General features: G+C 40.8%; 1 protein-coding gene across 1 annotated transcript in view; it reads right to left on the bottom strand.

Annotated features, from left to right (window-relative positions):
• Nucleotides 1-12,061, bottom strand: part of LOC140715228 (cilium assembly protein DZIP1-like) — a 176,613-nt gene that overhangs the window by 59,225 nt on the left and 105,327 nt on the right. Inside the window, exon 10 of the mRNA XM_073027121.1 lies at nt 3,161-3,329. Within this exon, the coding sequence (XP_072883222.1) occupies nt 3,161-3,329 (169 nt within the window). The remainder of the gene's footprint in view (nt 1-3,160; nt 3,330-12,061) is intronic.

Here is a 12,061-nt window from a genome sequence, read left to right as displayed (position 1 = left end):
GAAACAGCTTCTTCTCTGCTGTCAGATTTCTGAATGGACATTGAACCCACGAACACTACTTCACTACTTTTTTTTCTTTTTTTTGCACTACCTATTTAACTTTTTAAATATACATATACTTCGTACTGTAATTTAGGTTTTATTATTATGCAGTGCAATGTACTGCAGCTGTATAACAACAAATTTCACAACATATGCCGGTGATATTAAACCTGATTCTGATTCTTGAAAGGGAGAATTCACAGCTGCGTGAATCCCAGCAACATTTGGCGGCCCTGTGATTCTGTCTCTGAGGCCGACATCAGAACATCTTTCAAGAAGGTGAACCCTCTCAAGGCATCAGGCCCCAATAGTGTACCTGGTAGGGTACTGAAAGCTCGTGCCATCCAACTGGCGGAGTGTTCAAGGACGTATTTAATCTCTCACTGCTGCTGTTGGAGGTTCCTACCTGCTTCAAAAGGGTGATGATCCTACCAGTGCCCAAGAAGAGCAGGGTGAGCTGCCTCAATGACTATCGCCCAGTTGCACTGATGTCACATCTACTGTGAAGTGCTTTGAAAGGTTGGTCATGGCCAGAAACAACTCTTGCCTAAGGACCTGGGCTTGCTCCAATTTGCCTAACCCTGCAATAGGTCCACAGCAGATGCAATCTCAAAGGCTCTCTACTCAGCCTCAGACCACCTGGACAACAGCAATACCAACATCAAGCTGCTGTTTATTGATTACAGCTTAGAGTTCAACATCATCATACCCTCTGTTCTAATCAAAAAGCTTTAAAACCTGGGACCTTGTACCTCTTTCTGCAGCTAGATTCTTGAACTCCTCATCAGGAGACCACAGTCAGTACAGATTGGAAATAACAGCTCCTCCTCCTTGACAATAAATACTGGCGTACCTCAAGAATGCATGCTGTACACCCATGACTGTGTGGCTAGGCACAGCTCAAAATCCATCTATAAATTTGCCAGTGACATAACTGTTGCTGGCAGAATCTCAGATGGTGACAAGGAGACCCAGAGGAGTGAGAGAGATCAGCTGGTTAGTGGTGTTGCAACAACAATTTTGCACTCAATGTCAGTAAGACCAAGGGTTTCAGGAAGGGGATGTCAAGGGAACACATACCAATCCTCATCTAGGGATTAGCAGTGAAAAAGGTAAGCAGTTTCAAGTTCCTAGATGTCAACATCTCTGAAGGTCTAACCAGGCCCAACATAGTGAAGCAATTACAAAGAAGGTATGACAAAGGCTATATTTCATTAGGGGTTTGAGGATATTTGGTATGTCACCAAAAACTCTAGTAAATTTCTACAGATGTATCGTGAAGAGCATTCTAACTGATGTCATTACCATCTGACAAAAAGGGACCACTGCACAAGATTGGAAAAAGCTGCAGAAGGTTGCAAATTCTGCCAGTTTCATCATGGATGGTAGCCTTCTTAGCATCGATGATATCTTCAAAAGATGGCAGCCATCAGTAAGGATCCCCGTAACCCAGGACATGCCCTCAGGGATGAAATGCTACCATCAGGGAGGAAGTACAGGAACCTGAAGGCACACATTCAATATTTTAAGAACAGCTTCTTTCCCCCTGCCATCAGATCTCTGAACAGATAATGAGCCAACCCATGAACACAACCTCACTAAATTTTTTGCTCTCTTTTTGCACTACTTATTTAATTTGATGTTTTAATGTGTATATATATTTCTGATTGTAATTTACAGGTTTTTTAAGGTATTGCCCTGTACTGCAGTTACAAAACAAATTTCACGACATATGCCCATGATACTAAACCTGATTCTGCTTCCGATTCTGAGTGCATTCTCGAAGTTTATTGGACGTGAGGAAAGAAACTGGCCAGGCGCTTGCATAGATACCTGCTTAATTGTTAGTTACTGGGGAAGCTCCCGAAGGTAGTAAGGTGGCTAATGGTGTTCTATTGTTTAAGAAGGATAGTAAAGACAGCCAGGGAACCACAGGCTGGTTAACCTAACACGAGTACTGGAGAAGTTACGGAAGGAAATTTGGAAGGACAAGATCTACCAGCATTTGGATAGGCAAAGCCTGATAAGGAGGAGTCAGCATGGCTTTGTGCATGGTAAGTCATGATTGAATGAAACTCAGTTTTTTTTTTATAAGAGGTATCCAAAAAGGTATATGAGGTTAGAGCTGTGGATGGTGTTTATTTGGTCTTTAAGAAAGGCCTTCAACAAGGTCCATAAGACCATAAGATTTCGGAGCAGAAGTAGGCCACTTGGCTCATCGAGTCAGCTCCACCATTCAATCATGGGCTGATCCAATTCTTCCAGTCATCCCCACCCCTCTGCCTTATTCCATATCCTTTGATGCCCTGGCTAATCAAGAACCTATCTATCTCTCCCTTAAATACACCCATTGACTTGGCCTCCACAGCCACTTGTGGCAACAAATTCCATAGATTTACTACCCTCTGACTAAAGTAATTTCTCCGCATCTCAGTTCTAAATGGACATCCTTCAATCCTGAAGTCGTACCCTCTTGTCCTAGAATCCCCTACCATGGGAAATAACTTTGCCATATCTAATCTGTTCAGGCCTTTTAACATTTGGACCTGCAAGGCAGGCTAGTCTGAAAGGTTCGGTCCCATAGAATCCAGGAAGAAGTAGTTCAGGGGATTCAGAATCGGCTCGAAGAAGGCGGTTGAAGGTTGTTTCTCAAAAGGTCGTGAGCTTCCAGAGGAACTGATTGAGCCAGGTACAATAGTATCATTTAATCATTTAAGAAACATTTGGATGGGGATATGGAGGCATAGGATTTGGATCAAACACAAAAAATTGAAGCTAGCTGTGCGGGTGTCATGGTCGGCATGGAAGTTAGGCCAAATGGCCCGTATCCATGCTTTTACGTTCTATGACTATTCAGCTGCATTTTCAGCAGCCGTACAAATAAAAATAGATCAGATGTATATATCTTTCATAGACTATTGCACATGATGTTGTTTACAAAATAATCCAGCACTTCATAGGGTATCAACAATCAGACAGGTCTTATTGCAGAAAGTCCTACTTGAAGATAAGGACAGACTAATTGGAGAGGTGAATAGCAGCACAACATCCAGTATTCAATTCTGTGATATTATGAGCATATAAAACAGCACATTATCAGATTGTTAATGAATCTTACTTTTCAAATAACAAAGGCTTTCTTTTCCTTTAATCTTATCCTCAACCTTACGTAACAAGCTTTCACGGAAAAGGCAAAAGTTTGGAAATACTTTAGATTTTTCTTTTCTGTCAGACTCAATGGCATCCAGAACTCTTGTAAACTGTCCTTCAGAAATGCCTTGGACATCCTAGAAAATGAACAAGTTCCCTATAATTAATGCAAAAATCTGAGAATCTTACAAACATTTTTCACTTGTCTCACTCCATAAATGACATTAGTTACAACTAGATTATTTAATGAAAGTGCTAAAATGGTAAAGGTATTCTTAACAAAAGGCTGAATTAATATATACTTTATAAAATAGATATGCAAATGTTCAAACCTTAATTTGATTGCTGAAAATAATTTTAAAACTGCTGATGCTGAAAAACTGAAATATAACACAAAAATGCTAAAAAAAAAAACACAGTATCTGTGGAAAGAGAAACAGTTAATATATCAGGTTGAAAGTCCTTAATCAGAAATGCAAAAAGGAGAAAATACATTCAGATACTGTGATTTGATGCCGTTTGGAAAATCCAGCAATGGATTCATGCTATGAATAAAAGGGCACTATGGAGTGTAATCAAACAGAGGAATACAGGAATACAGGTGCGAGCTTGTTGAAAGGTAAATTAAAATAGTTGGCCTTCATCAGCCAGGCATGAATACAGGATTTGGGACGTAATGTTGCAGTAGTATAAGGCACTGACTGATGAGGCTGCACTTGGTAAGTAGCGTACAGATTTGGTCACCTGTTATAGGAAAGACATGGTTAAACTGGAAAGAGTGCAGAGAAGATTTACAAGGATGTTGTCAAGACTAGAAAGCCTGATTTATATGGAGAACTTGGCCAGGCCTGAACTTTATTTCATCAAACCTTTGAGAATGACCTTATTAAAATATAGTGGATTCTGGTTAATTGGGCCATCCAGTTAATTGCGACGGCCACTTTTTTTGGAACAATGGAAAGAACAAAATCAAACTGATAAAATATTTTGGATTCCCTAATTTATTTGGGACATTATGCTGCTTAATCAGGGAAGGAGACTGTTGCCAAACAGTTTCTAACAAGCGTCAGTCGTATGGACTTGTGTGACCATTAGACACTACACTGTCCTTTGAGTGAACAGTATTTAGACAGTGTCAGTTGTGCGTGTTTGTGTTCAAAAAGCAGTGATTTTTGTCACTGACAGTTGTTGAAAAATAAGCAGTAAGGCAATTCAGAACTGTTTTGCTCACTGCGGTTTCAAGCATTGATGCTTAGAGATGTCAGAGATAGCCGTGACTGAAAATGAAATGATTTCACTACTTCAAGTTGGGAACTATGATGAATTAAGGTATTGATAATCATCTTGAATGTTGAAATGAAAATGAAGATTTGGAGGATGCAATCATCAAAAACATTGTATGAATGCAGTCCATTATCAGCACTAATTATTCATGTTAATTTTGTTTGGTTATAATCAAAAGAGCATGCAGTGGATAAATTCTTTCATTAATAAGCATTAGGAACTAATACAGTTTTATAGTACTGTTGGGGTGGCAAGGTGGAGATACATCTCTACCAAAGGAGGTGAAAGGTGTTCTGCTTGCAAGGATAAGTACCAGAAGGGAGATCATTGCGGAGGGACAAGTAGACAAGGGAGTCGCATAGGGAGCGATCCTTGTGGAAAGTGGAAGTGGGGGGGGGGGGTTAAAATGAGTTTGGTGGTGGTATCCCATTGGAGATGGTGCTCCTGGTGTGACCTCCTGTATATCAGTGAGACCCGACACAGACTGGGAGACCACTTTGTTAAGCATCTTCGCTCCATTAGCCACAAAAAGCGGGATTTCCCAGTGGCCAACCATTTCAATTCTGACATGTCAGTCCAGGGCCTCCTCTACTGGCACGATGAGGGCATACTCAGGTTGGGGAAGCAACACCTTGTATTTTATCTGGGTAGCCTCCAACCTAATGGCATGAACATCAATTTCTCGCATTTCTGGTAATTGTCAAGTCAAATTTATTTATAAAGCACACTTAAAAACAACCCATTTTCACCAAAGTGCTGTACAAACCATAACAGGTAGCTAAAATCACAAATACAAGAAACACAGATATAAACAACAAGGCACTCAGCTTATAGGCACAAAATAAACAACACATGAGCCTAGGCACAAGCCAAAAATCAGCCACATCAGGAAGATTCAAACGCTAGTGAATAAAGGTAAGTTTGGAGCCTGGACTTAAAAGAGTCGATGGAGGGGGCAGATCTGATAGGGAGGGAAATGCTGTTCCACAGTCTAGGGGCTGCACCAGCAAAGGCACGGTCACCCCTGAACTTAAATTTAGACCGCAGGACAGCCAGGAGCCCCAAGTCAGCTGACCTGAGGGGCCTGGAAGTAGAATAAGGGGTTAGAAGGTTTGCGATATAATCAGGAGGGGGCCAGCCCATTTAGGGCTTTATAAACAATCAGGAGAACCTTAAAATCAATTCTAAACCATACTGATAGCCAGTGGTGAGAGGCCAGGATAGGAGTAAAGTGATTACCAACAAGTCTTGGTAACCTGTCCACCCTTGTCAAACCCTCTGTCAAAAATCTTGGTATGATATTTGCTTCCACCTTGAAGTTTGACAAACAAGTTAATGCAGTAATAAAAGCCAGTTCTTTTCCAGCTTCATACTATTGCCAAAATCAAGCCGTTTCTCTCTTCCAAAGATCTCGAGAAAGTCACCCACGCTATTATATTCTCCTGCTTGGACTATTCCAACTCCCTATATACTGGGATTAGTCAGTCGTCCCTGTCCCACCTGCAACTGGTCCAGAACGCCGCAGCCAGGCATTGACCCTCATCTCCCAGGACCTGGCGTACTCAGTATTACAATTCATAATAATTGTGATAAGTCTTAACATAATTTACATCTTTTTTATTTGTATAAGAGCAGTCATTAATAGAGCAGTTCAAACTCATGTAAGTGTGCCTACTTACAATTTACCTAGCAACGACATAATCCTATGAATATCCTTTAATATTTCCATAACATCAAAGAATTTTTGATGATTTTATACTTAATATTGGTACCAATAGGTTTGCTGACTGAATTTTCAGATGTACTTATTCTAAATGTGTGATTTAGAATCAAAGGGGGGAGTATTGGATTAGAATGTATAATTGTTATTTTCCTTATAGTTTAACTTTCTTATGCTGGTTTGTATCTTTATAAAGTTAACTATGTACATGTAATTGTTTAGTGTATTTCCCAATGGTTACAGTTCCTCTGTATCTTTCTGGAAGCTTCTTGGGTAACACATTGCTTGAATGGAGGCTATCATATTGTTGATTCAAGCAACAGAATTTGAATGGAATTTATTGCCATTAGTAGATTGGTATAAGGTGGCTAGACCATGTTGGATCAGCCTTTCTGCTTTTGTCTTCCCTTACTACTAGCATCTGTTTTCACTACTCTCCGTTTCCAATCCCTTTGTTATCTTAACACTTAATAAATAATCATAAGCAGTAAGTTTTATGCCTCATTCTTGACTTCCAAGGAATCTTGGATTATATGTTATATGGTTAAAAGCATCAGTATCAAACAATCTCTGTTAAACATCCCCTAAAATTCTGATGCTCCAGGGAATAAACTCCTAACCTATTCATCCTCTCCCTGTAACTCAGGTCTCAAGTCCTAGCCACATCCTTGTAAATTTTCTCTGTATTCTTTCAATTATTCATACCTTTGCTGCGAGTATATGATCAGAACAGCACACATTACTCCAAATTAGGCCACAGCACTGTCTTATACAACTTGAACATAACAACACAACTCCTGTGCTCATTACTTTGATATTTAAAGGCCTATATAGCAAAAGTTCTTACAACTCTATCTACCCATTAAACCATTTACAAGAAATTTTGTGTCTGTATTCCCATATCACTCTGTTCTATCACACCCCAGCTAGTCCAGATCCCGCAACAACCTTAGATAGCATTCCTCACTATCCACCATGCCATAATCTTGCTGTCATCCGCAAATTTGCTGATCTAGTTTACCACATTATCACCCAAGATTGTTGATATAGATGGCAAACAACAGAGCCAGCACTAATCCCTGTGGCACAGGGATTAGTGTTGGGTCACAGGACTCCAGTTAATGAGGCAACCTTCTACTTTCACTGGCTTCCACTGGCTTCTCCCATAATGCCAACATCAAATCCAGTTTACTACCTCATCCTGAATGTCAAGTGACTGAACCATCTTGGCCAATCTGTGACCTTGAATCTTAGACTCCCCATCCATAGGAAACATCCTCTCTACATCCACTCTATTGAAGACTTTCAGCGTTCAATAGGTTTCAATGAAGCCACCCCTCACTCTTCTTAATTCCAGTGAGTAGAGACCCAGGTCCATCAAACACTCCTCATATAATAAATCTTACAATCCCAGAATCATTTTTGTGAACTTCCTTTGAACCCGCTCCAATGCGAACACATCCTTTCTTAGATAAAGGGCCCAAAACTGTTCACAATACTCCAAACACGAGGAAATCTGCAGATGCTGGAAATTCAAACAACACACACAAAATGCTGGTGGAACACAGCAGGCCAGGCAGCATCTATAGGGCGAAGCACTGTCGACGTTTCGGGCCGAGACCCTTCGTCAGGACTAACTGAAAGGAGGGATACTAAGAGATTTGAAAGTAGTGGGGGGAGGGGGAAATGCGAAATTTCCATTCCCCCTCCCCCCACTACTTTCAAATCTCTTAGTATCCCTCCTTTCAGTTAGTCCTGACGAAGGGTCTCGGCCCGAAACGTCGTCAGTGCTTCTCCCTATAGATGCTGCCTGGCCTGCTGTGTTCCACCAGCATTTTGTGTGTATTGTCACAATACTCCAAGTAGGCATCATCAGTATTTTATAAAGCCTCAACATTACAGCCTTGTCTTTATATCCTAGTCCTCTTGAAATGAATGCTAACATCTCATTTGCCTTCCTCACCACCAACTCAACCTGCAAGTTAACCTTCAGAGAATCCTGCAAGAGGACTTTACATCACAGTTTTCAATTTTCTCCCCCATATAGAAAATAGCTTACGCTTTTATTTCTTCTACCAAAGTGCATGACCATACACTTCCCAGCACTGTATTCCATCTGCCACTTCTTTGCTCATTCTCGCAATCTAAGTCCTTCTGTAGCCTCTTTACTTCCTCAAAACTACCTGCCCCTCCACCTACCTTCATATCATCTGCAAACTTTGCAAAATAGCTGTCAATTCCATCACCCAAATCATTGACAGATAATGTAAAAAGAATTGGTCCCAACTCACTAGTCACTGCCAGCCAGCCTGAAAATGCTCCCTTTATTCCCACTCTTTGCCAATCAGTCACTGCTTTATCCATGCTGAAATCTTTCCTGTAATACCATGGGCTCACAGCTTGTTAAGCAGCCTCATAGATAGATAGATAGATAGATAGATAGATAGATAGATAGATAGATAGATAGATAGATAGATACTTTATTCATCCCCATGGGGAAATTCCAACTTTTTTCCAATGTCCCATACACTTGTTGTAGCAAAACTAATTACATACAATACTTAACTCAGTAAAAAATATGATATGCATCTAAATCACTATCTCAAAAGCATTAATAATAGCTTTTAAAAAGTTCTTAAGTCCTGGCGGTAGAATTGTAAAGCCTAATGGCATTGGGGAGTATTGACCTCTTCATCCTGTCTGAGGAGCATTGCATCGATAGTAACCTGTCGCTGAAACTGCTTCTCTGTCTCTGGATGGTGCTATGTAGAGGATGTTCAGAGTTATCCATAATTGACCGTAGCCTACTCAGCGCCCTTCGCTCAGCTACCGATGTTAAACTCTCCAGTACTTTGCCCACGACAGAGCCCGCCTTCCTTACCAGCTTATTAAGACGTGAGGCGTCCCTCTTCTTAATGCTTCCTCCCCAACACGCCACCACAAAGAAGAGGGCGCTCTCCACAACTGACCTATAGAACATCTTCAGCATCTCACTACAGACATTGAATGACGCCAACCTTCTAAGGAAGTACAGTCGACTCTGTGCCTTCCTGCACAAGGCATCTGTGTTGGCAGTCCAGTCTAGCTTCTCGTCTAACTGTACTCCCAGATACTTGTAAGTCTTAACCTGCTCCACACATTCTCCATTAATGATCACTGGCTTCATATGAGGCCTAGATCTCCTAAAGTCCACCACCATCTCCTTGGTCTTGGTGATATTGAGACGCAGGTAGTTTGAGTTGCACCATATCACAAAGTCCTGTATCAGTTTCCTATACTCCTCCTCCTGTCCATTCCTGACACACCCCACTATGGCCGTGTCATCAGCGAACTTCTGCACATGGCAGGACTCCGAGTTATATTGGAAGTCTGATGTGTGTGGCACCTTGTCAAAGGCCTTCTGAAAATCCAAGTACACATCATCAACCAATTCACCTTTGTCTTTCCTGCTTGTTACTTCAAAGAATACCAACAAATTTGTCAGGCAAGATTTTCCCTTGAGGAACTATGCCAACAATAGCCTATTTTATCATGTACCTCCAAATACTCTGAGACCTTAATAATTAACTCCAACATCTTCTTAATCACTGAGGCCTAGAGTTTCCTTTCTTCTGCTTCTCTCCCTTCTAGAAGAGTGGAGTGACATTTGCAATTTTCCAGTCTTATGGAACCTTTCCAGAATCTCGTAATTCTTTAAAGATCATTACTAATGTCTCCATGACTTTTCAGCCACTTCTTTCAGAACTCTGGAGTATACACCATCTGGTCCAGATGCCTTGAAACCTTTCAGCTTCCCAATAACCTTCTATCTAGTTATGGTAACTTCACATAGTTCATGCCCCAACACTCAGAACTTCCACTATGCTGCTAGCGTCTTCCATAGTGAAAACTGATGCAAGATACTTATTCAGTTCGTCCACTATTTTGATGTCAAATTAAGAGTCAAGTCAAGTCAAGTCATTTTTATTGTCATTTCAACCATAACTGCTGGTACAGTACACAATAAAAATGAAACAACATTCCTCCAGGACCATGGTGCTACATGAAACAACACAAAACTACACTAGACAACCTGAAACAACACAAAACTACATTAGACTTCAGACCTACACAGGACTACATAAGGTGCACAAAATAGTGCAGGACAGTACAATAATTAATAAACAAGACAACAGGCACAGTAAAGGGCAAATTACAATATAATAATAAATGATGTAAATGTAAACAATGTTTTAGCAGGAATTGAGAAAGAAATGAGCAACGATTGCAAAGGGAGTGGAAGTGTGTGTGTGTGTGTGTGTGTGTGTGTGTGTGTGTGTGTGTGTGTGTGTGTGTGTGTGTGTGTGTGTGTGTGTGTGTGTGTGTGTGTGTGTGTGTGTGTGTGTGTGTGTGTGTGTGAGAGAGAGAGAGAGAGACACTAGACTCTGGGAATTGAGAAGTCTAATGGCTTGGGAGAAGAAACTGTTACACAGTCCTTACTTACTACCCCCTTACTACCTCTCCAGCATCGTTTTCCAGCGATCCGATATCCACTTACACATCTCTTTTGCACTTTATATATCTGAAGAAAATTATTGACTAGCTTAATTTCATATTCCATCTTTACCTTCTTGATTACTTTTTTAGTTGCCTTCTGTTGTTTTTAAAAGCTTGCCAATCCTCTAACCTCCCACTATTCTTTACTCTATTATATGCCATCTCTTCAGCTTTTATGGTGGCTTTGACTTCTGTTGTTAACCATAGTTTTGCAGCTTGCCTTTAGAATACGTCTTCCTCTTTGGGATGTATATATCCTGTGCCTTCCAAATTGCTTCCAGAAACTCCAACCATTGCAGCTTTGCCGTCATCCCTGCCGGTGTTTTTTTTTCCAATCAATTCTGGCCAATTCCTCTCTCTTGCCTCTGTAATTCCCTTTCAGATGTAATACTAATACATACGACTTTAGCATCTCCTTCTCAAATTTCAGGGTGAATTTGAGAATAATATGATCACTTTCCCCTAAGGGCTCTTTTACCTTAAGCTTTCTAATCAATTCTGGTTCATTGCACAACACCCAATCCAGAATAGCTGATCTGTAATTTGTAGGCCACATCCTTATTACTGTTTGGGCCTCTGTATACAAATCCCATCAGGGTTCTTTTTACCCTTGCAGTTCCTTAGCTCTATCCACAATGATTCAACACCTTCCAATCCTATGTCATATCTTTCTAATATTTGACTTCATTTTTTACCGACAGAGCAACGCCACCCCCTCTGCCTTTCTGCCTGTCATTTTGAAACAACGTGCATCCTTGAACATTACGCTTCCAGCTATAATCTTTCAGCCATGATTCAGTGATGCCTACAACATCATACCTGCCAATCTGCAACTGTGCTGTAAGTTTATCTACCTTATTCTGTACACTACATGTATTCAGATACAACACCTTCAGTCCTATATTCAACCTTTTCAATTCTGTCCTCCTTTTTTACTGCAACTGATATTGTTGACTGCTATTTTGCCCTATCAACAACCTCTCCTCAATACCCATTTCATCTGTTTGTAAACCAGCTACCTCATCTTCAGCACTGTTGTACTTCCGGCATTGAAATATAGGTAGCTCAGGACACTAGTCACACCATGCTCAACCTTTGAATCCTGACTTTGTTTGAGATCTTACCAACATCTTCCACCACAACCTCTCGACTAACTGTTTTGGCACTCTGGTTCCCATCGCCCTGCAACTCTAGTTTAAACCTCACTGTGCAGCATTATCAAACCTTTCTGCTAGGATATTAGGCCCCCTTCAGTTCAGGTGCAAACTGTCCCTTCTGTAAAGTTCCCACCTTCCTGAAAGAGAGCCCAATGATCCAAAAATCTTAAGC

Source organism: Hemitrygon akajei, chromosome 2 (genome assembly GCF_048418815.1).
Source record: "Hemitrygon akajei chromosome 2, sHemAka1.3, whole genome shotgun sequence".
Lineage (NCBI taxonomy): Eukaryota > Metazoa > Chordata > Chondrichthyes > Myliobatiformes > Dasyatidae > Hemitrygon > Hemitrygon akajei.
The sequence above is the reverse complement of the archived record's forward strand: the minus strand, read 5'-3'. Positions and strand labels throughout refer to the sequence as shown.